Below are 21061 nucleotides of genomic sequence, written 5' to 3' on the forward strand. Positions count from 1 at the left end.
CAGTATTAACATCCTTTACCTGCCCCCTGCCTGCAAGTTGAACCACAATATTGTTACTTTGGTGTCTGAAGAAACTGAAATAAATTACCACTGCTATACCGGTTTTGATTTAGCGATTAACTGTCAGAGAAAAATCTGCAACGAGCTACTTATACTGTACCAAACCCACCTTACCCACTTTGCTCCCTCTTCCACGAAACACATACAAAGCACCTACTTACAAGACATTTTGCTAATAGTAACTACATCTTCCTTCAGGAACTGTGTTAAAGTCTGTCCAGGATTGTGTCAGTACTGTACAGTATGCACGTGCAGATGTATACATCTTTGTACATATGAAAAATGTATACATGTGCACACAACTAGTGTTCTGCTTTTATATTCACATGATCAACATTTATCATCAAATGGGTCAATTTCATCAATAAATGCTGAATGTATTTTGCAGATAGTTATATCCAGGATAAAGTGCCTTTACTTTGAAACATTCTGTAGGTTTTTCCATTTAGGTTTTTTAAGGTCCTGTGTATCCCACTCACTGTGTCCCTGTCAGGCATGTTCTTAGATGTCTTTCTTTGCTGTCCTCCTGCGTAAGCTGTTCTTCCCTTTGTGCGTACATACATGCCTCTGATCCAACTTTAGCTTTCCTCAACATAACACGGCTTTATGCTGTCCATTCTGTGTTATGGGATTGATCTTTTCCAGTGTGACCTCCGTATCGCTGTCTAAATTCCCAGAGATGGCTGGCGAGAGTTTCTCCAGCGCGTTGTTTACCATCCCCACCTCGATCTCCCCTCCACATCCATCCTTCTTGTGTAACTCCTCCTCCTGACCGAGGATGCTGTGGGGGATCACATAGCTGGCTGAATGGTTGCCCTCCTTGGGGATGTGAGTCTTGGGCTGATACTGACAGTTGGGGTTCGAGGTAGGGGCGCCCATATTGTTGTTTATACTGACGATCTCTATGGCGTTGCTCCCCGGGCAGAGCCGGTGGCAGCCCAGGAGGATGGAGAAGGCCTTGCGGAAGTCGGCGTTGAAGGCATAAATGATGGGGTTGAGCGAGGAGTTTGCCCAGCCGAACCACACGAACACATCGAATATGGTGGAGCTGATGCAGGGGAACTCCGTGGAACCGTCCGGCAAGTTCACCTCGCAGAAAGGAACCATGCAGTTGAGGATGAAGAAGGGCAACCAGCAGCACACAAACACTCCCATGATGACTGAGAGCGTCTTTAAGACTTTGGTTTCTCGTTTGAACGACATTTTGAACGAGCTCTCGCTCTCTATGTTGGAACTATTCCCCATGCTGCTGTGACGGTTTTTGGCACTCTCTGCTGCGCGCTCCAGGGCAGATATTCTCCTGATCTGCTTCTGGGCGATGCGGTAGATTCGGGTGTAGATGACGAGCATAATAGCCACAGGGATGTAGAAACTGATTAGGGAGGAGGAGATGGCGTAGGTCCTGTTAAGGCTGAAGTCGCAGTTGTCAGGGGGCAGATCTTCAGGGAGCGTTCCATTTAAGTCTACGTAGCTGGTGGTCTGAGCTTTGTGCCAGTCAAGCTGAACAGGAATGAAGGAGATTAGGATGGACAGGGTCCACGCCACGCTGATCATCAGACATGCCACTTTTGGGGTCATCTTGCGCTCATAGCGGAACGGGCTGGAGATGGCCCAGTAACGGTCGACACTAATCACACAGAGGTTCAAGATGGAGGCGGTGGAGCACATGATGTCAAATGCCACCCACACGTTGCAGAACGCACCAAACGGCCAAAACCCCATGATCTCCATCGCTGCCTTCCATGGCATTACCAAGACAGCCACCAGGAGGTCAGAGATGGCCAGCGAGATGACGAAGAAGTTGGTGACCTTGGACCTCAGGTGTCGGAACTTGGTGACAGCAACACACACAAGCGTGTTGCCTAGCAATGTGGTGAAGATGAGGAGGGAGAGGAAGCATCCTGTCAACACGCGTTTGGACGAGTCTCTCTGCGCCAGCAGCTGCTTGCCATCACGAACTGTTGAGAAATTCTGATCCATTGTTTCTATTACACACTGCTAATAAAGTGAGAGAGGGGGTGGGTGAGGGGGGTGTCAGCAGTCACCCCATCACATCCCCAGCCTGCAGCAGCTGTGCCTCTCTGGGGAGGAGTTTTAGACGGATGCCGTAGCTGGTGGGGAGGTCAACTGTCTCGGCACCAGCTCTCCCACAGACTGGGTCATCCATAGGCTCCTGGTCACAACCACCATCCTTGCACAAGAGCTGCTATATATATTTCAAAAAGGTCTCTGTGGAAATACGCCTCCCAAAAATTCCTGGTTCAGAAATTCCTGCAGCAGCAGCACAGACAGCAGACATTCTAGTTTGAAGAGGATGAGGAATATTCCAGCTGTTGTTTGCAGTTTGATTTCCAAATGGCACTGTATGAAATAGAAAAAAGCAGCAGTAAAAATCAGAAGTAAAGTTTCCTTTTCTCCTCTCACCGTATGCCTCTGTTGTCGAGCTCTCAGTGAAAGTTTCACAGCATATTGTTGCGAGCTGTTGAGTAAACAGAGGCTCGGCCAATCATTAGCCTTATATACCTCCTCATCAATAACTTCTATCGATGTTTTTTTGCGCTGCGTTTATCTGATTTGTTTAATGATCCTCGAGGCGTGTCTGCGTGATTATATTGGTGCATGTATCGACGCTGATGCTCCCCAGCTGTAGGTGTTGCGTTTCATTTATTTATTTATTTTTATTTCTTTGAATGCAGCTCCCTGTCAGTCCATTTCACCGTCTGCAGCCAACGTGTCCACCTGAGTGCTGAGGCAAAAAATCCGGCTGCAAACAGCATTCAGAAGTCACAGGAGTCCATTTTGATATCAGAGACTCAATTCATCACATGTAGGAGAGCACATCAACACCGCAGGTCTGTTTATGGTGACATGTTGCTGTAATCCAGATGCGCGGTCATTTTTTTGTCTTTTTTTCCCTTTTGGTTTAGTTTGCGTGCCGATTTTTGTGGACACAGCAAAACGATCGCTCAGCTTTCAAAAACATTCATGATTTATATTGGTCGCCCACCTAAATTGTTCCTGGCAGTGCAGTCCATGGGTTGAAGTTTTCCAGACAGAGTTGCAGTTAATTTTCAAATTTTCAATTTTTTAGACAACGTGAGCTGCGCTCTGTGCGCGTGGACAGATCCGGACCCGAAGCAGCGTCTTCAGCCGGTTAATAAATAAGTGAATAAAAAAAATCTACTCCGCTATTTGAAAGAACTAATTTAAATATTCAGTCCCCAAAAATCCACATTTCCTCTGCAAGCATCCAACTTGTATCTTGGTACCAAGCGAAGGAGAAGGAGCTCACCCTCTCTGCGCTCTCCTCCATGGGGAGTCAGTCACGCTCCCTCCCCCTGTTGCGACGGTCCTCAGGTGTTTATATCAGTCCTTTTCGCTTTTCCTTTTTAGGGTCATCCTTTAATGTTGCAACAATCAGTTCTCCCGTGGTGTGTCTGCGGTCCGACTGGACCGCGTAGCGTAATGGGAATGACTCCGGTCTCTCCAAGACCGTTTTTCATGCGCGCTCCTCTCTCTCCGCTCAGCTGCTGTGCGCCATGGTCTATGCCACAACTGCTCCATCCATCCGGGGAGGCTGCGAGGGAGAGAGCCACCGTAAAATCACACTATATCACAGCAAAAGAGTTTAACTTCATGGTTTGTGATGACAAAAAAAAAGTACAACCTAAATGTAAGAAAGTTTGGAGCTGATTGGAGTTTTATTGCTGAAGAAGAACATTATTTGTTCTAAACATCTCTGGACGTACACTGCCGAAAACAAAACAAAACATCACTCCCAGAAAGTCACAAAAAGTGACAAGAAGCCAAAAAAAGAATGAGCCTGGATGTCCTGAGATGAACTTGTAGCCAGCAGGCATGCAGGCAGAGGCACAATGAGGCCATCTACTGGATGTTTAGATAGTGGGAGGTGATGTGAGAGTGGGGGGGCCGATAGAGTGAGCTGCAGAGCTGTTGCATTAACGTCACCTCAATAAACATGACTGAACAACTCTGAATTAGATTAGACTCCCATGAGCCACGCTGCAGCAGGAAGCAGACCCATGAAGTAAGAGAGACACTGAGGGTTGGGATATGTTTGTGTGTGTGTGTGCGTGTGTGAGGGAGGTGAAGGCGTGTAGATGTGAATTACAGAAGCTAATGTTATCATGCCGCTAGCTGCCTGGCAGGCCTGGCTAGTTTGCATATTAACTATTTAGCGAGATTTAGCACTCAATGGACTCTTTCCCCCTTTGTGTGTGTGTGTGTGTGTGTGTGTGTGTGCGCGTGCATGCATGTGTGTGTGTGGCTCTTTAAGCATGTGTGCCTGACTTTTTGCATCTATGACTCCGCATGTGTGTGTGGCTTTGTTGTAAATATGTGTGTCGTGAATGCATACACATGTATTCGTGTGCATATTTGTGTGTGTGTGTTTGTGTGTGTGTGTGTGTGTGTGTGTGTGTGTGTGTGTGTGAGTAATGCATGTAGACAAGCCAAGTGTAAGAGGCCTGGCAGACACAACGCCCACATTTCCCTGTAGCACTGAGCCAGGGTGTGCGTGCAGCCGACAAAGTTCAAACCAAGACCACGTCACACACAAACACACACAAACAGACTCGCTCGCTCGCTCACTCACACACACGCACACACAACCAGCCATGCAGGGTAATTTATGTCTGCTCCAAAAAGCAAACAAAATAGAGTAGAATAGAGCAGAATAGAAGAGAGAGAAATGCCTTTTTGGGATGACTTTTTGCCACATGCGTACATTCGTTAGATCTTTCATCTGTGCTTTCATCTCTCCCTACAGGGCTTACAGATACTGCTCTACAATACTATTCATATGGAAGCCTAAAGAAAAAAGCCAACTGTAAAAACACTAAATGTCTTCAGGCCTTGAAAAGTGTCTCCGATGTTATCTCATTAGTTATCTCATGCCACTTTACAGGTCAGGTACAAGGTCTAGACCTCCTCTTTGTGAGAATATTTAAAGACACCCAACATGAATCAACCAATGAACAAGCAACTTGACGACAGTGGCAAAGAACACACTTTTATATACTTTTCACAGGCAGAAACCTCGAGCAAAACCAGACTCATTGGTGAGGAGCCATCTGCCGCGACCAGCTGAGAGGAGGAGACAGGAGCTCTGTGTGTCAGGTCCCCCGGCAGTCTAAGCCTATAGCAGCATAACTAGTGGCCGGCTCAGGCTTGTGTTGGGCCATAAGCTTTATCAAAAAGGAAAGTTTTAAGTTTAAAAGTAGAGAGGGCGTCTGCCTCCTGGACCCTCACTAGTAGATTATTCCAAAGGAGAGGCGCCGGATAATTGAAGGCTCTACCTCCCATAGAGACTTCAGGTACCACAAGCAGGCCTGCATCCCGGGAGCACAATGTGCTAGAGGGGGCACCATGAGCTCTGATGGTGCCTGACATTAGGAGTTTTGATGAAGTTAACACTTAATCTCGTCAGACAAGTCTGCTGGTTTAATTGAAATTAATGCATGAAATGTAATGAACTGGCGACACAAAACTTTGTGTTACTTTCCATGATGATCAGAGAAGTTGTCACCTGCTGACAGGAAGTAAATCAAGTGGCGGTTTGCCATTCTCCAGACCCTCAGTATCCTACAGGCGATGAATTGCAGTAGATAACCTAAAAACCCTCCAGAAAGCTTCCTCACCGTGCCTGTGCGGTATGCTGATCTCTGAGGGAGGAGAATGCGCCAACCTTTAATTTTAAAAGGATTCAGCCTCAACTGAGTCGGATTATGAAATATTACTACAAGCGGGGGTTCAGCCACTGAAGCCCAAATGGAAATGCCAAAGATTTAAAGACTGTTTTGGGGCTAAAATCTGCAGGGTTACGGCTCAAAGAGGGATTTTGGGCACACATCAAGTATCATAGTACACTTGAATATTGAATAAGGCTCAGGCAGTGCTGATCTACGTGCTTTTACATTTATATCAATGCTACGATAAAGGATAACTGCTGCCAGAAGGGACGTGTGAGGCACAGATGAAGGAAAATAAAATACTTTAAACTGAACAGAAACTCCTGAGCGTATCTACCAAGTGATAGGTGACTTCATTTAAAGAGGGGGTATTATGCCTTTTCACATTTCAAGACATATATATATATATAATGTTACAATGTTGGATGTCCAGACTAAACATGGGTGACGTTTGAAATCTGTAAGTAAAAGTATGTTGGAATAATCCCCTGCTAAAAAAGTGTCAGTCTGCAGGCTGTTGTGAACACTTGCTTTCAGACAGACTTCTCCAGACGCTTTACTTTGTGATGTCACAGAGTGGAGAACTTCCTACCCCTGGCACAGTTCAAGGACACGCCCACCCAGCAGCTCAGTAGGTTACTCTTTGCCAACAACTCTGTAACATGGCCCCAGGGTAGGAGGCGTGCCTCAGACACTTAGTTCTTAGTAAAACAACACTGAGTACTCACAGCCTCTTCTAAGAACAGTGTATGGTAATTCTGGGGCTCTAGAGCAAAAAAGGCAGCACCAGGATGGCTGGCATTTATATCCAAAGTCAAGGGAGCAAAACAAGCAAAAACACAGCCAGCAGCTTTTTGGCAGACACCATTAGTCAACAAAGTGGTTGTGGAAAAAACACCAGCAACGTTAACACCTCTTCTGATGTGATTTTTGCTGTCAGGAGGAGTCGTTTTTCTGGCATAGTACATGCAGGAAATCTCATTTACAGTCAACAGCGATAATAAAACATGAGTGGAAAATGATGAGACTTCTATGGAGGTGATCGCAGCAAGATGACAACGATTTAAGAAGCTGTCAGATGCAATGGATTATTCGCTTTAAACTGAGGGAATCAAAATAGCATTTAAAAAGTGGAACATTACAGAGTCGTGCTTTTCAGATATATTGCTGACATGTTACAGGACATGGAGCAGCATATCTTTTCTCTGTTTATGTCTGAGAGGTGAGAGCGAGAAAGGGCCAGGGATGAATATCAGAGACTAATCCATGACAAAGACGCACCCCCAACACACACTTTCTCTTTCTCTCTCTCTTTCTCTCTCTCTCTTTCAAATCCTCTTTGTCAGAGTGACATCCATCAGGTCCCAGGTTGTTGTTGTGGAGCCTCTCACACCGCCAGACACCCAGCATGAAGGAAATGTTTTTGTGCTAATCCCACCACCAGCTGACACGCACGCATGCAAACATGACATTCAACAACAACAACATAATTGCCCTCGTCACGGCAATCAAAAGCTATGATCTGAGTGCATGTGCGCTCGTCATCACATGTGTTCGCTGCCCTTTGCAGTGTGTGACATCTTCTCATGTGGTAGAGGCTTATTGCTGCTTCCATAGGGACCTCTAACTGTTACCACTGAGCCGTTGGGGCCTTAATTAGTGCTTTGGTTGAATTCCCTATTTATTTACACTACATAAGATACTGGGGGCAGAGGTGGAAAGTAAAGAGACGACAGCCAATGACCAGGATAAAAGGCCATCCAAAGGTGGAACCATCAGTTATGCGTTACCTTTGTAGGTACTTTCCTGTTTTGCACGTACACACATACACACATACACTAACACGCGCTTATGGTTGAACCTCCCTTCTTTGACTCATTCCTTTGAACCAGATCAGAGATTCAGTGCGATTGATGATATTGAGGCCATCTGTCTGTCTGCACTTTCATTTCATAAAGTATGAGGCAACCGTTAGCCAAAGGTTAATCTCTAAATATGTTCAGTACTGACACAAACAAACACACACAATATTTATCTATCCATCAGTCCATCTATCCATCATCTATCCATCCATCCATCCATTTCTCTGTCCATCCATCCACCCATCCATATCCATCTCTCTGCCCATCTCGCTATCTATCATCCATCCATCCATCCATCCATCTCTCTATCTATCATCCATCCATTCATCCATTCATCCATCCATCCATCCACATCCATCTCTCTACCCATCTCGCTATCTATCATCCATCCATCCATCCATCTCTCTATCTATCATCCATCCATTCATCCATTCATCCATCCATCCATCCACATCCATCTCTCTACCCATCTCGCTATCCATCATCCATCCATCCATCCATCCATATCCATCTCTCTGCCCATCTCGCTATCTATCATCCATCCATCCATCCATCCACATCCATCTCTCTACCCATCTCGCTATCTATCATCCATCCATCCATCCATCCACATCCATCTCTCTACCCATCTCGCTATCTATCATCCATCCATCCATCCATCCACATCCATCTCTCTACCCATCTCGCTATCTATCATCCATCCATCCATCCATCCATATCCATCTCTCTGCCCATCTCGCTATCTATCATCCATCCATCCATCCATCTCTCTATCTATCATCCATCCATTCATCCATCCACATCCATCTCTCTACCCATCTCGCTATCTATCATCCATCCATCCATCCATCCATATCCATCTCTCTGCCCATCTCGCTATCTATCATCCATCCATCCATCCATCCATATCCATCTCTCTATCTATCATCCATCCATTCATCCATTCATCCATCCATCCATCCATCCATATCCATCTCTCTGCCCATCTCGCTATCTATCATCCATCCATCCATCCATCCATCCATCCATCCATCCATCCATCCATCTCTCTATCTATCATCCATCCATTCATCCATTCATCCATCCATCCATCCACATCCATCTCTCTACCCATCTCGCTATCTATCATCCATCCATCCATCCATCCATATCCATCTCTCTGCCCATCTCGCTATCTATCATCCATCCATCCATCCATCCATATCCATCTCTCTATCTATCATCCATCCATTCATCCATCCATCCATCCATCCATATCCATCTCTCTGCCCATCTCGCTATCTATCATCCATCCATCCATCCATCTCTCTATCTATCATCCATCCATTCATCCATTCATCCATCCATCCATCCACATCCATCTCTCTACCCATCTCGCTATCTATCATCCATCCATCCATCCATCCATCCATATCCATCTCTCTATCTATCATCCATCCATTCATCCATCCATCCATCCATCCATCCATATCCATCTCTCTGCCCATCTCGCTATCTATCATCCATCCATTCACCCATCCATCCATTGCCACCGTAAACACCCCAACAAACTACTTCCTGCCTGTCACTGTACAATACATCACCTTGTGACAGTGTTATAATTACAAACAGCCCAATTTTGGCTCTAATATAAGAAGGTGTCATTAAAGTGCAATATTAACATTTGTAATCAAACAGAGCAGTGCTGCCTGAATATGTGTTTTCAGCTCTCTCTTTTCACTGGCAGGTTTCACACATCTATTTGCAGATTGACAGTGTGATTACTCACTGCAGCGAGGTTTAGTGACATCATTCTTTGACAGGATGTTTCTTGTTTCTTAAAAGAAATGGCACGTGGCCCTTTAGTACTTATGCCTTGCAAAACCTTTTTTTTTTGTTATTGTTTCAAAGGGTTTTTTTTGTGAAAGCATTACAGCAAAATGTGATTAAGATGTAATTGTGAATAGTTGTTCTCAGGCGCTACAGAGACAGAACATTTCTTTGCTTTTAAATGTCACACTTGATTGTGTTCAAGTCATGGTTTTAAGAAATATATTCCATAGGCTTTTACATTAATTGTCTTGTCTGCCAGCAGATTAAAGACAGGAGAGCTTCCCTTAATGACTCCACAAACATTCGATTGTTCTGTAACGAGCCGAAAATATTATGCAAATTTGACTTCTGTTATATTGTGTTAATTTTACTCTAAAGTGATTGTCTACAAATTTGTTTTTACTTATCCAAATTGCTTCAGTGCCAAAAAATTGGCAATGTCTGTGTCTTACTTTGTGTTGCACTTTTATAATGAATTTTAATTTCTGAAGGCAATTGATACATTTCTGTTTGGCCCCTTTTTTCTATTTGTGTTCATGTGCTCACACCCATACATGACCCCATGCAGAAGGCTTGTTTCTCAGCACTTGACTACACTTCTTTTCATCAAAGGGCTTTTCAGCTTTAACTCCACACTAGTGCAGCTTACATCACGCTGTATGAAAACACAAAAAGCTGAGGCTAAAGATGTTCTGCTGCAGCTTGTGTGTGTATGTGTGTGTTTATTATTAATTACCGCTGCAGTAATGAAAGAGACAAGCGAGCAGCCGCGTGAAACAAGGAATTACACAGAAAAACGATGATGAACAAATCGCATCTTAACACCTTATTCTGTTGAACCGTTTTTGACAGGCGTAATATGTTTCTTTCTAATAAGAATCGATCCCGCAGTGTGGCCTCTGGCTGCACAAACTGAGAGTGTGAGAAATCTTTGCCCCCCAGCATTAGGGGGAGGGGGGTGAGGAGAGCCAGCCGCGGGGTTTAATCAGAAATGAGCAATGAAAAGGCGAAAAGGGGGGTTTTGTGGGAAAAACGTTAAATTGGAAATGGCACAGAGTGAGAGGAACTTTTCCAAAAATGCTTACCCCGGATAATAGTTTATTACAATAACAAAATGGAAGCGACTTGTGCTGTTAGGAGCTGGAAATGTATCAGAGACAATAATTGCTCCATTTGAGAGTGTGTGCTGGTGGCTGGGTGAGCAAATCAGCTTTAGAAAGCGGCTGCATGACCACACATGCCTATGCCGTCATCAGGCACGTCAAACACATATTTTGACCCACATGTACCCAAGAAGAATATACACTACAGAATTATATCACAACAAGTTGGATAGGATGTATAAAAGATGCATGAGCAAACACCTGTACTAATTTCAGATTTTAGAGGACAAGATAAACTTTAGTGAGGCTGCATTCATCGAGCTGATAACATTGAAGTGAGTGTGTCATTCTTATGCATTCATCCATCACAGTCTCATTCATTGTATTGTTGTTGACTCGAGGGAAGGCAGCGAACCCGGCTGCGCTCCGAAGATCAAAACATCACTCAGACTGACATCAATACAGCCGTTTCCACCCACTGCTGGGGAAGCCAGACTTTCATCAATGTTGGTGTCACTCTGATTCCGGCCATCACAGTGTGTCCAGGAATACCGTGTTTAATAAAGCTTCAGAGAAACTGTCAGCACCTGTATGCTCAGGAAGATTGATTCGAATCGCAAATAGATATGTTTGAAAAAGGAAAAAGTCAATACTTTGAAATGCATGTGTATAAAGAGTGACATCATACAATTATTAATTATGTTAGTTGTTGATAGGCTGACAGCCTGGTTTCACAAAGTCCAATAATCATTGTAATCACTTGAATGAGAAGGTTTAAAATGGAAATGACATGCTCTGTGCATGTCATGGGAGAGAAATTAGTTCCTCCACCATGAAATGATTAATACATGCACACAAAAATGATTTAATGCCACAGGCGAGCATTCAGTCCGTAAGGAAGCAAATGAACATGCACATTATCTTAAACCACATGGATATAGTGAGACTCTTCTCACACTGCTCTGTGTTAGAGAGCTTAGTTTATACTGCTATACTCCGTACCGCCCTACATTTCTAACTGAACGGGTGAAAGGGTGAAACTGAGAAAAAAAACCATGGCTCCAAAGTGTTTAAACTGGCCGACCAAATGTTATTTTTGCATTTAAGCGATGCACTTATTGAACTCTTAGTGCCTGTGTCCACTATTAGTGCTTTTTGCGCTGGCAGCACTTATTTTCTAAACAAAACTAAGATTGTTGCTGCTCTCCATCAGGACCAAAACCTCCCAACACAGGAACAGTTTCTTCCCATCTGCTGCCAGCCTCGTCAACAATATGCTTTTCATATTTTTATTCTTATTGCCTATTTTTTTCTTATTCTATTTAAGTCTTTTACTTATTTTTATTCTAATTCTCTGCGAATTGTTCTGCCCCAAAATCACCAAAACAAATTCCTTGTATGTGTAAACCTACTTGGCAATAAAACCAGTGCAGTTCAGCATTTTCAGCACTCACCATCCTCAGCGCAAAAACACCCTCGTCGTCAGCTGTTTTTTGCCGCTGCGCTCTCACTTGAAAATAGTGCAGCTTTTGGAACACCAACGCGCTCGACAATGTCACTTCTCCCTTAATCGACTAATCAAAATTAAGAAGGGGCGGGACTTCAAATATCGACTTTGTTAACAACACAGGCAGAGGAGAAGCTTTTTTTTGTGGGTACAATTTCCAGGTGTAGAGCTGCTGCTAACTCCAGATTCCTCTCCTTTGTTTTTATGTTTTCTTTGTACAATTTTCTTGAATAAAAGGAAATATTAAGCTTATAGAGCAATTTAAATCAGACTTTACGATCCCGACCAAGTGAAGCGGAAGTGCCGCCAGACAACTTTCGGAACCTAGCAACAGTGAGTGGTGGTGAGAAGGGCTCTGAAATTGAGGTCGTGGGCACTGCCAGCACAAAAAGCGCCATTAGTGGACACAGGCCCTTACATGTGGTCATTTTTATACTCCAAAACCATGCCAGCTGATTTGACCTTTGACGCCAAAAATGTAGTCACTAATTTCTCACTTTGCGTTTCCTTAAATGGTTCTAATAGCAGTGCAAAAACAAAGTGCAGTAACTACGTTTTTGGGGTCAAAGGTCAAATCAGGCCCTCTGATTTGTGGGTATAATAATATTATTATTACATAATAATGTTACAGATTATAGGGAGCAGGTAAGCTTCCTTAACATTGCCTGCCATTCAGCATACAGCGTACTTCATGACTTGATTGCTAGCTTTTCAATGCTTGAGGTCAATATTACGTAATCTTCCGTATTTTCTTTTCCAAGACAGTTCCACCATCCTCTTTGCCCTAAAGCTATCTCATTTAAACACGTTAATTAGGTTACATGGTGAGGGAGTGAAATCGACTCCCAAAGCAGACTGCAGCAGCTTCACTTTTCTGCCATGATTTTGACACAGATTTTGTGAGTACTACAATATGTATACAGTTTTTTTCTCGAAAACAAAGCAAATCTGAATCTGTGTCACGGGAAAAAAACATATATTATGAAGTTCATTTTAAGTGAACTCATAACTCAGTTTCAACAAAAATAGTAGTTTCTGTGGTTAGCCTTCAGACAGGAGTATATGCTGATACCAACTTGATTCGTAATAGAGTTTATGAGAATTGAAAGGACCCAAAACACGGTTACATACGAAGGATATTCATACGATCTGTGATTGGTGTTGATGTTTTGTTCATGTCTAATCATATTAAACATTTAATATATTCTTTAAAGATACCACAATTTGTTCACCTTTGTTAAATATGCATGCTCAGTTTGTGGCAAAGGAGAGGTTTCACCAGCACAATATTTTATATACGTACTAGGTTTAATAGACTTAGAAGAAAATGGAAAAAATGAAAGGAAAATTTTTGTTTTTACACAGAAATTATATAAACATAATTTTTAAAAAACATGGTGAATCAAGCTAAGGATTATATCTAATGTGTGTCCTAATATTCATCATAAATAGAGTCAGCCTCTCTCACTTTTATGGATCTGCAGCCATGCATGAACACACCAGCATAAAAACAAATAAGAGCATAATTAGTGTTTCTGCTATCGATTGAGAATTAGGTTAAAAGAAACAAACATATTTTCGTACAACTAATGGAATCCCAAAGACAGATGAGCGCCTCAGATCACCATCAGTAAGAGTCAGACGGCACACTCACCTCTCCTGTTCAAAATAATTGCTCCCTTTCCAGCAGGCCGTCTTGGATGAACTCACTTGGCGACTTTATCTCTCGGGATTTCACGCACCAGCTCATTCTCCATCATACAAGTTCCATCAGAGTGAGGTGTCGAGCTCGCAGCTGAGATAACATGGAAGGGACAAGCGATACGACAAGAGACTCTAACAATTGGTCCCGGAGCATGTGCTCGGTACATCCATGGTTGTGTTCAGTAAGCCGTGCTAACACCTTGTCCTGTCTTTAATTTCAAGCGATATTTCCAGAAACCAAGGCACTGGAAACCAAACAGAGAAACACAGTGGGTGTGAAATGAACCTGTGTTATCTAAGCTACTTTTTTTGATTGATTGTCTGTGATCATTTGCTTCATGTGTGATTAATAGCAGCAGAACAATATATTAAATATTTAGTGAGGCGAAATACATGTTGGGTACATGGCATATTCATGGGTCTTACACGTTTTGATCAAGGCTTTAAAAAGATATATATATATGACTTTCAAACCATAAACTATTGTGCTTTTGTGTATATGATGGTTACAGTGACAGATCACGTGACTAAAGCACATTTGAACCCTTTCTAAGTCTAAGTTCTCACAGTGCATCGCAATAAACGGAGGCCTAAATGGAGGCCAGCAGCTGCCATCTTTCAAAAATATTAAAACGAAATGGTCTGTTAAATGTTTTACAAAATTAAAAGTAAAAAATATTTTTATGCAAGGTCCATAAATATTTCGGAGCAGATGCTTCATGCTTCACATCTAATCCGTCTTCCTTTTGTTGCAGTGGCTCTGTTCTATGTTCTGCTGTATAACTCCTGTCACCACCACACTGCAGCAAAGGGAAGCTAATTTATCTCCCATTACCAGGTCCAGCACATGTTTCCCCCCCTCTCATCGGCTTGAGCTGACATCTATCTCTCTCTCTCTGTATGAGTATTTGGTGCCATCATGAAGGCTGAGAGAGTCGTGTGTGCGCCAGTTTCCTTATTCAACAAGTGATGTGTTTACTACCACAATTATACTGACCTTTATCTTATGGGCAGTTTGCCATATTAATTTCACAGAGCTGTAATCCAGTCAGGAGCTGGTGCCTGCAAAGCCCCTGCAATAGGACATGTTGACTCAGGTGTAACTAATAATATTAATGACGGCTGCATTCCATTTGGCCTCTTCCAGCTTCGGTACAGGTGTTTTAGACAGACATTATGATGGTTGTGCAACACAGGTCTGAAGTTCACGGCTCTAGCTGTGTCCACATTTAGGGGCTGCATCCTTCGAAGGACGTATTTGCAGGCCAATTGCGTCACAGCGTTGCATCAAAGCCTGTCTCATTTCGAAGGCTCCTACAGATGCGGCTGATAAATGCCTCCTCCTTTTCCAGGGCCACGATCCATCAGGTGCATCCTAGGTGACCCAGTGCATCACGAGATTCTCTGGGCGCCAAGTCAAACAAGATGCTGGACTCCTTAGAGGTCGAGGACTATACTTTTAAATGTATGAAACAATGAAACAAGTTATCTTTAAAATAATAGGTTACATGACTGTTGCTAGGCGACATGACTGGTGTTTGGTAACGCAAGGGTAAGGGCGGGAACAGCTAGCGGGGCAAACAGGAAATCCTCCGTTGACAGCTCATAAGTTTATTCTTAGCAGTCTACACAGGCTACTAATGACTCATCCTTCGTAGAACACGTCCTTCGAAGGATGCAACCCCTGAATTAAGACACAGCTTCTGTCACATTTTCATGACTTAGTTTGGCATGTACGTAGAGCGCACACATTATTAAATGTTTTTAATACACCTGTGCTGTGAAAAAAGACAGGATACATTCATACTATATACTCTTTATGTTTGGGGATATTGTACTGAGGCTTCATTCAATATCATGTCTGGGTTTTTGCACTGTGACTGTTGTCGTTCCCTCTCAAACATAAAGTATGTCTTAGAATAGAGTGTGGTTAAGGTAGCTGTCAGACTGATCATCAGCACTCAAGTGGAAATAAAATGATCCACTGAGCTGTGAAGTGTCACTTATTTAAGATGCATCTTCAGCTTCTCCGTCATCATCAGAAGTGATGAAGCATCTTGAATTAATGGTCTTCCACTCGGCAGGTGCAGTTCAGTGCCGTCAGTTACACAATGTATTCAGAGGCTTGTTTAACGTACAGTTTAATGTCTAAATTTAGAGAGACTTCAGACTAAGGTCTTGACTGACAGGTGATGGGGTGTTAGTTCAAATCAGGTTACTTTGATAGTCTTTCAGTTGAGTCACACAAATTGTAATATGCACTTCCTGCTTTATAAAGATGTTTCACTATCTTCTTGTGTTTTATTTTTTAAGATAGCCATCATAACATAATTTTGTCAGCTCTAGTAATGATGCACAAAACTGTCAGCATCTCTCTGCATCTACATCTCATACTGCCTGTAGCTATGCAAGTGGTATTAAACTCCTTTGCATATTTCTGCTGGATGTCATAATTCAGAGGTATTCCTGCTGAAGGGAAGCCATGCTCAGGAGCACTGTCCTTATTAAACTATCATGTTGTCTTTTATACACTTCAAAGTTGAAAACTAGCGTCGTAATCTTGTTTCAAACATCAACACAGGTCAGTGTCACTTGTGTCATAAAAGGCAAAAAGCGACATTGTGAGAAATGATTTGCTTTCATTCCCGAGTATAATACGAGACGACTGATAAGAAGCTAGACAACTAGCTTAGCTTAAATTAGCATAGCATAAAGCCCATAAGCAAAGGGAAACAGCTACCTGCCCTGAAATACAGCACGTCTAGGAGCTTCAGAGGTTGCCTCTGAACCAAATCTACAAGCTCATGTCGTGTTTGCCTTGGCAGATGTGTCTGCTCCCCCTCAGACAAATTTCCAGTCGACCTGACACTGGTCGGACCAATCACAAGTGTTTTTATGATATGGAATGAGTTTAACATGAAGTCTCTGTAGATGCTGAAGTATTGTTGTAAACAACAAAGATGGCTGCCGCTAATGTGAAACATTTTGAATTTACTATTGCATAAGTACTCACCACTGGACCACACGATTGGTCGTGGTGTCAAGAGGCATTTTGGTTTGCTCCTCAGAAATCCAATGTGAGTTTTCCTCATCAGGACTCTTAAGATCGTTGTGTGGTTGCCAACCGCTAAATTCCCAAGAAGAAAAGGGTGAAACTACAAAGACAAAAACAACATATTAAAAAAAAGGTGGTTAGTTGTTAAAAATGGGCAAATTAAAGATGGTATATTAAATGGGTTGCCTACATATTAATGTATCTATACTTTAAAAAGCCATGTAGCCTAGATATGCTAGTGTGTTAAATATAAACTTTCACTCTCAACTATAATTGGCCTGGTACACAAGCTAGCTTGAAAAACATCAGTAAACACAGCCCTATAAACACCATAAAAACAAGGCATAAAAATAAGACACCTTAAATGAAACAATGTACTTTAAATAGCACATATACTCATATTTCTTACTACATACCGATAATTTATTCGAAGGCATAAGATGTGTGCAGATGGTCATGATGAAAACCAAAGTCTAAAAGGAGCCCATTCCCATAGCATGTGCACCCACTTCCTGGTTGAAGCTTGGACAGGAAGTCAGAGGTTACTTCCTGGTTTATTTAAAGGAGTCAGCAGGTGGCATTACAACTTGTAGAGAACTTAAACCTCTAAGAACCACTAGGAGTCACTGTTTGAGCTTACAATAACTTTTCCAAAACTATGACAGAACTACAATAAAGTACAGAAAAGTGACAGTAATAGCTTTGGCACAGACAACAGAGTGGCTTTTATAGACAGGCCCTTTACAGAGAAGAAGCACAGCTGCAGCTCATTAGATAAATAATTGGCCCATGTTACGGTTAATTGTATTGTCAAGCAAATGCTGATAATTGGCTCCGCATATTGAAGCATACCCATTGTTAATTTTATCAGTTGCAGCTGCCCATGTGAATTGTAGATTACATTGTTCTTGATGATGTGTGGCACACTGGATGCAGAGCGGACAACACGATGACCTCATTAATGCCAATCACAATCTTCCCTCCACCTCACTTTCTTACACCCACCACACTCTCTTTTTCTCCACCCTCTCACAATTGCCTGGTTCAAAATCAATAGCATCCACTCGTCTTCTTGATTAGAAGGCCCCAGAGAGTGGAAACACACCCAAGGGCAAAGAGGCAAACATGCGAGCGTTTCTCTCTGATAGGTATTTTCTCTGTAAGAAGTGTATAATTGCTACTCAGAGCAAAACAAATGCGCTGACAAAAGCAGTTCATTTCTGAATTATGGGTTTGACTTTATTTGGATGCGAAGGACATTTTTGAAGTACACAAATTAAACAAATGCATTCAGAAACAACAAAAGGGAATAAAATGGGCATGTTATACCTCATTTAAATACTCTAAAGAAAGAAATACAGTTGGTCTAAAGTGTCGTCCGACTGCTCAGGACTTGTGTTACACTCGTTTGTACACATTTAAAGACGGGGTATTATGCTGTTTCACATCATAAGACATCAAAAGCTGCATTGAACAACAAGTAACGTGAGGCTATGGTTGCATGTATTAAAGACGCATCATGTGTTTTTTCACTGAAACTAACACACAGCCTAAAATGCTAATCAGATAAAGGTGGAGAGGTGTTTCAGATAAAACATTCAAGTTTAAGAATTACATTAGCCAGCGACATCTTTTGTCTTTGTTTTGATGAAGGCCTTGTCAGCTCTTGGAGCAGTCTCTTGGTGTATCCTGCATTTATTTTTCATTGATGTTATCAGTCATGTCCTTGGCTGCCTTTTTGACCCAAACTCAGTAAATAAATATGAAACCATGCGTGAAGACAAAGTGCAGGGTCTTTATTGAAGTGCACACTGAAAGTGGCTTTAAAAAACAGTCTGGTGCAGGCCAAGGGAATATTTCTGTTCATGAGCTGATGGGAGTAAACTGAAGTCAGAAAACTGCTACTAAGGAGGAAAAGATGCAACAGAAGCTTTAAGGTTTCTAACATTAAACTAAGGAGTCTGCGAAACAGCCCTTTTCTTTTTAATGACGTTATTTGAGATCACAAGTTGCTTTTTGGGTTTCTTGTGAAAATAAGCTCTCTTACCTCACAATTAGGAAGTGAACAACCTGTTTTCCAAAGATCAGATTCCCATGCTAGCATGCATAGATGGCATCTAGGCAGCTGTAACAGATTTAAGCTTTAAGCTCATGTTGGACTTGTTGTGCTTGATAGGCACAAGCATCAGGGCTTTAATATCAAAGAGAAATATACTTTAAGACTTTCCAGTCCTGAGTGCATCATAAATGTGAAGTCAAACAGACGAAAATGTCACTTTGACGGAGTAAAACCACAAACCCGCATCACAAAATAACTCCTCATGAAAGCACTAGAGTGAACTGTGGATAGCTTGTTGGGGTGTTACACATGCACCAGATAGAGACGAATGAAATGCTTTTTTTTAGTTCTTTTGGTTGAAATAATCTCAGCTTTATTGTCCCACATTGTAACGTATTGATGTAACAAGAAGCAGTAGAGAAATCAGGTCTGAAGATGGACAGAGTTTTCCAAGTCGCTGATCTTTGGAAAATGTTGTTTCATAAATCATTCTGTTTCATTTCCTGACTCAGACCAATCTCAGAGCCACCAGCCCAAACCGGACCCCCCTCAGAGCACTCAGCGGGGTACAAACCAAGCCAGCAGTTTGCTGAATAAGAGAAGATTGTTCAAAAGTAAAACTAAAATATGAATCGCTGAGAAAGCAGTCAGACGGCCCATTCAATCAATGAGCTCTTCTTCTTCTCCTTTCAAATCAACTCTCTCCAAGATGTTTTCAAGCAAGCGGGCAGCGCAAGGCCGGTTTGCCATCCCAAGCAGTCCCTCGGGACTTAATGAAATATTTGCGCTGCATTTTTTGTGAAAGGAGTTTATTAAATGTCAAAAAGAAGACGGTTCAGCGAAAGGTAAAGCCTGTCACTACTGCTTCTGTGTCTGCGACTCATGACTGTCAGTGCAGAACATCCTATTTATTTATTGAGAAGGAAATATACAACCACTTTCTCTGCTGTTATTTTATGCTACGACATTACTCAACTCATTTGATTTTCTCTTCCCTTACTTGCTTTTCCACCATATTTTGAGTACAAGCAGGAGAACAAGCTGGTTCCAAATTTGTCTGATTTTCAAAATAAAGTAACACAATTCCATTAGCCGCTACACAGGGAGGATGACTGTTGGCATGTAAGATTAGGCTTTTACACTCAAACACATACACATACATATCCAGTGGTCCAACACAAGACACAAGGTCACGGCATTTTCATGTCAGGACAGGATGAAAATAGAAAGAAGGCCATGAGCTGGACAGACTGAGGCACTATGAGTCAGCCGGCTGATAACACAGACAGACTGAATCAGTGGGCTGAAAGCAGAAGGCGGTTTGCGTGAGAGTGTGTTTGTGTGTGTGTGTGTGCGCGCGTGTGTGTTTTTCAAGCGGGAGAGAACTGAGAGGAAGTTAGAGAGATGATGTTCTCAGGTTTTTAGGGGGTTGGCTGCAGGTGGTGAACACCAGTCCTGCAGGTCCCTGTGGACATCCACAAACTGTTCCTCAACCCCAAACACAGGCTTAAAATAACTCATGTGCCTTTTTTCCAATTAGATTTATTTTCTCCCTATTTCTCTCACACACACAGTTATTCTGCTGCCTTACTAGATTTATCTTCTTACTCATACCATCTGTTTTTGCACAGTTTTGCTTAAGAGCAAGAGCTCAAGAATTATATTTTGAAAGCCTAGACTTCCTTTTCTTTGTGAATTTGAAATGTTATAGAAACATTTCAGTCTATTTTACCAAACAATCCTAGTATGTATATATATATATATATTTAAATGGGGTTAGCAATCTATTGCATATATATTCTAATGTAGAAGAAGAACATTTTTTTTGTTGTTGAATTGATTCTCTTTTCTGCTAAGATATGCAGGATAAGCATCTCTAATAATGGGGATGCTGCAATGGCTATATGGCTCACAAGGATCGACACAGATAACTCTAACATATTGCCACGCAATAGGACTGGAAATGAAAGGAGAGGATACAAATGACAGTGTCTTTTCCACAGGGAAACACTGTCCTCTTGTGGTTTTAGTTTTAACGGATGTTTAGCTGAGAGGATTGTTCAGGATCACTTCTGGACTGTGGACACAAATGCTAAATGTGTGTGTCACAATTATCCATCAATTATCTATTCTGTTCAGGGTCGCGGGTTGGCTGGGGCCAATCCCAGCTGTCATTGGGCGAAAGGCA

General features: G+C 42.3%; 1 protein-coding gene across 1 annotated transcript; it reads right to left on the reverse strand.

Moving 5' to 3' along the window:
* Nucleotides 1–535: 535 nt before the first annotated feature.
* On the reverse strand, nucleotides 536–2040 carry drd1b (dopamine receptor D1b). The gene has a single exon (XM_069673832.1). It carries the CDS (start codon nucleotides 2038–2040, stop codon nucleotides 649–651), a length of 1392 nt encoding a protein of 463 aa, XP_069529933.1. The 3' UTR covers nucleotides 536–648.
* Nucleotides 2041–21061: the final 19021 nt, after the last annotated feature.

This window comes from Semicossyphus pulcher, unplaced genomic scaffold, assembly GCF_022749685.1.
Source record: "Semicossyphus pulcher isolate SPU_LCO1_2020_fin unplaced genomic scaffold, fSemPul1.0.p SCAF_10, whole genome shotgun sequence".
NCBI lineage: Eukaryota > Metazoa > Chordata > Actinopteri > Labriformes > Labridae > Semicossyphus > Semicossyphus pulcher.

Excerpts from the sequence above, each read along its gene's own strand:
- drd1b (XM_069673832.1), bottom strand. The coding sequence starts at position 2,040 with ATGGATCAGAATTTCTCAACAGTTCGTGATGGCAAGCAGCTGCTGGCG.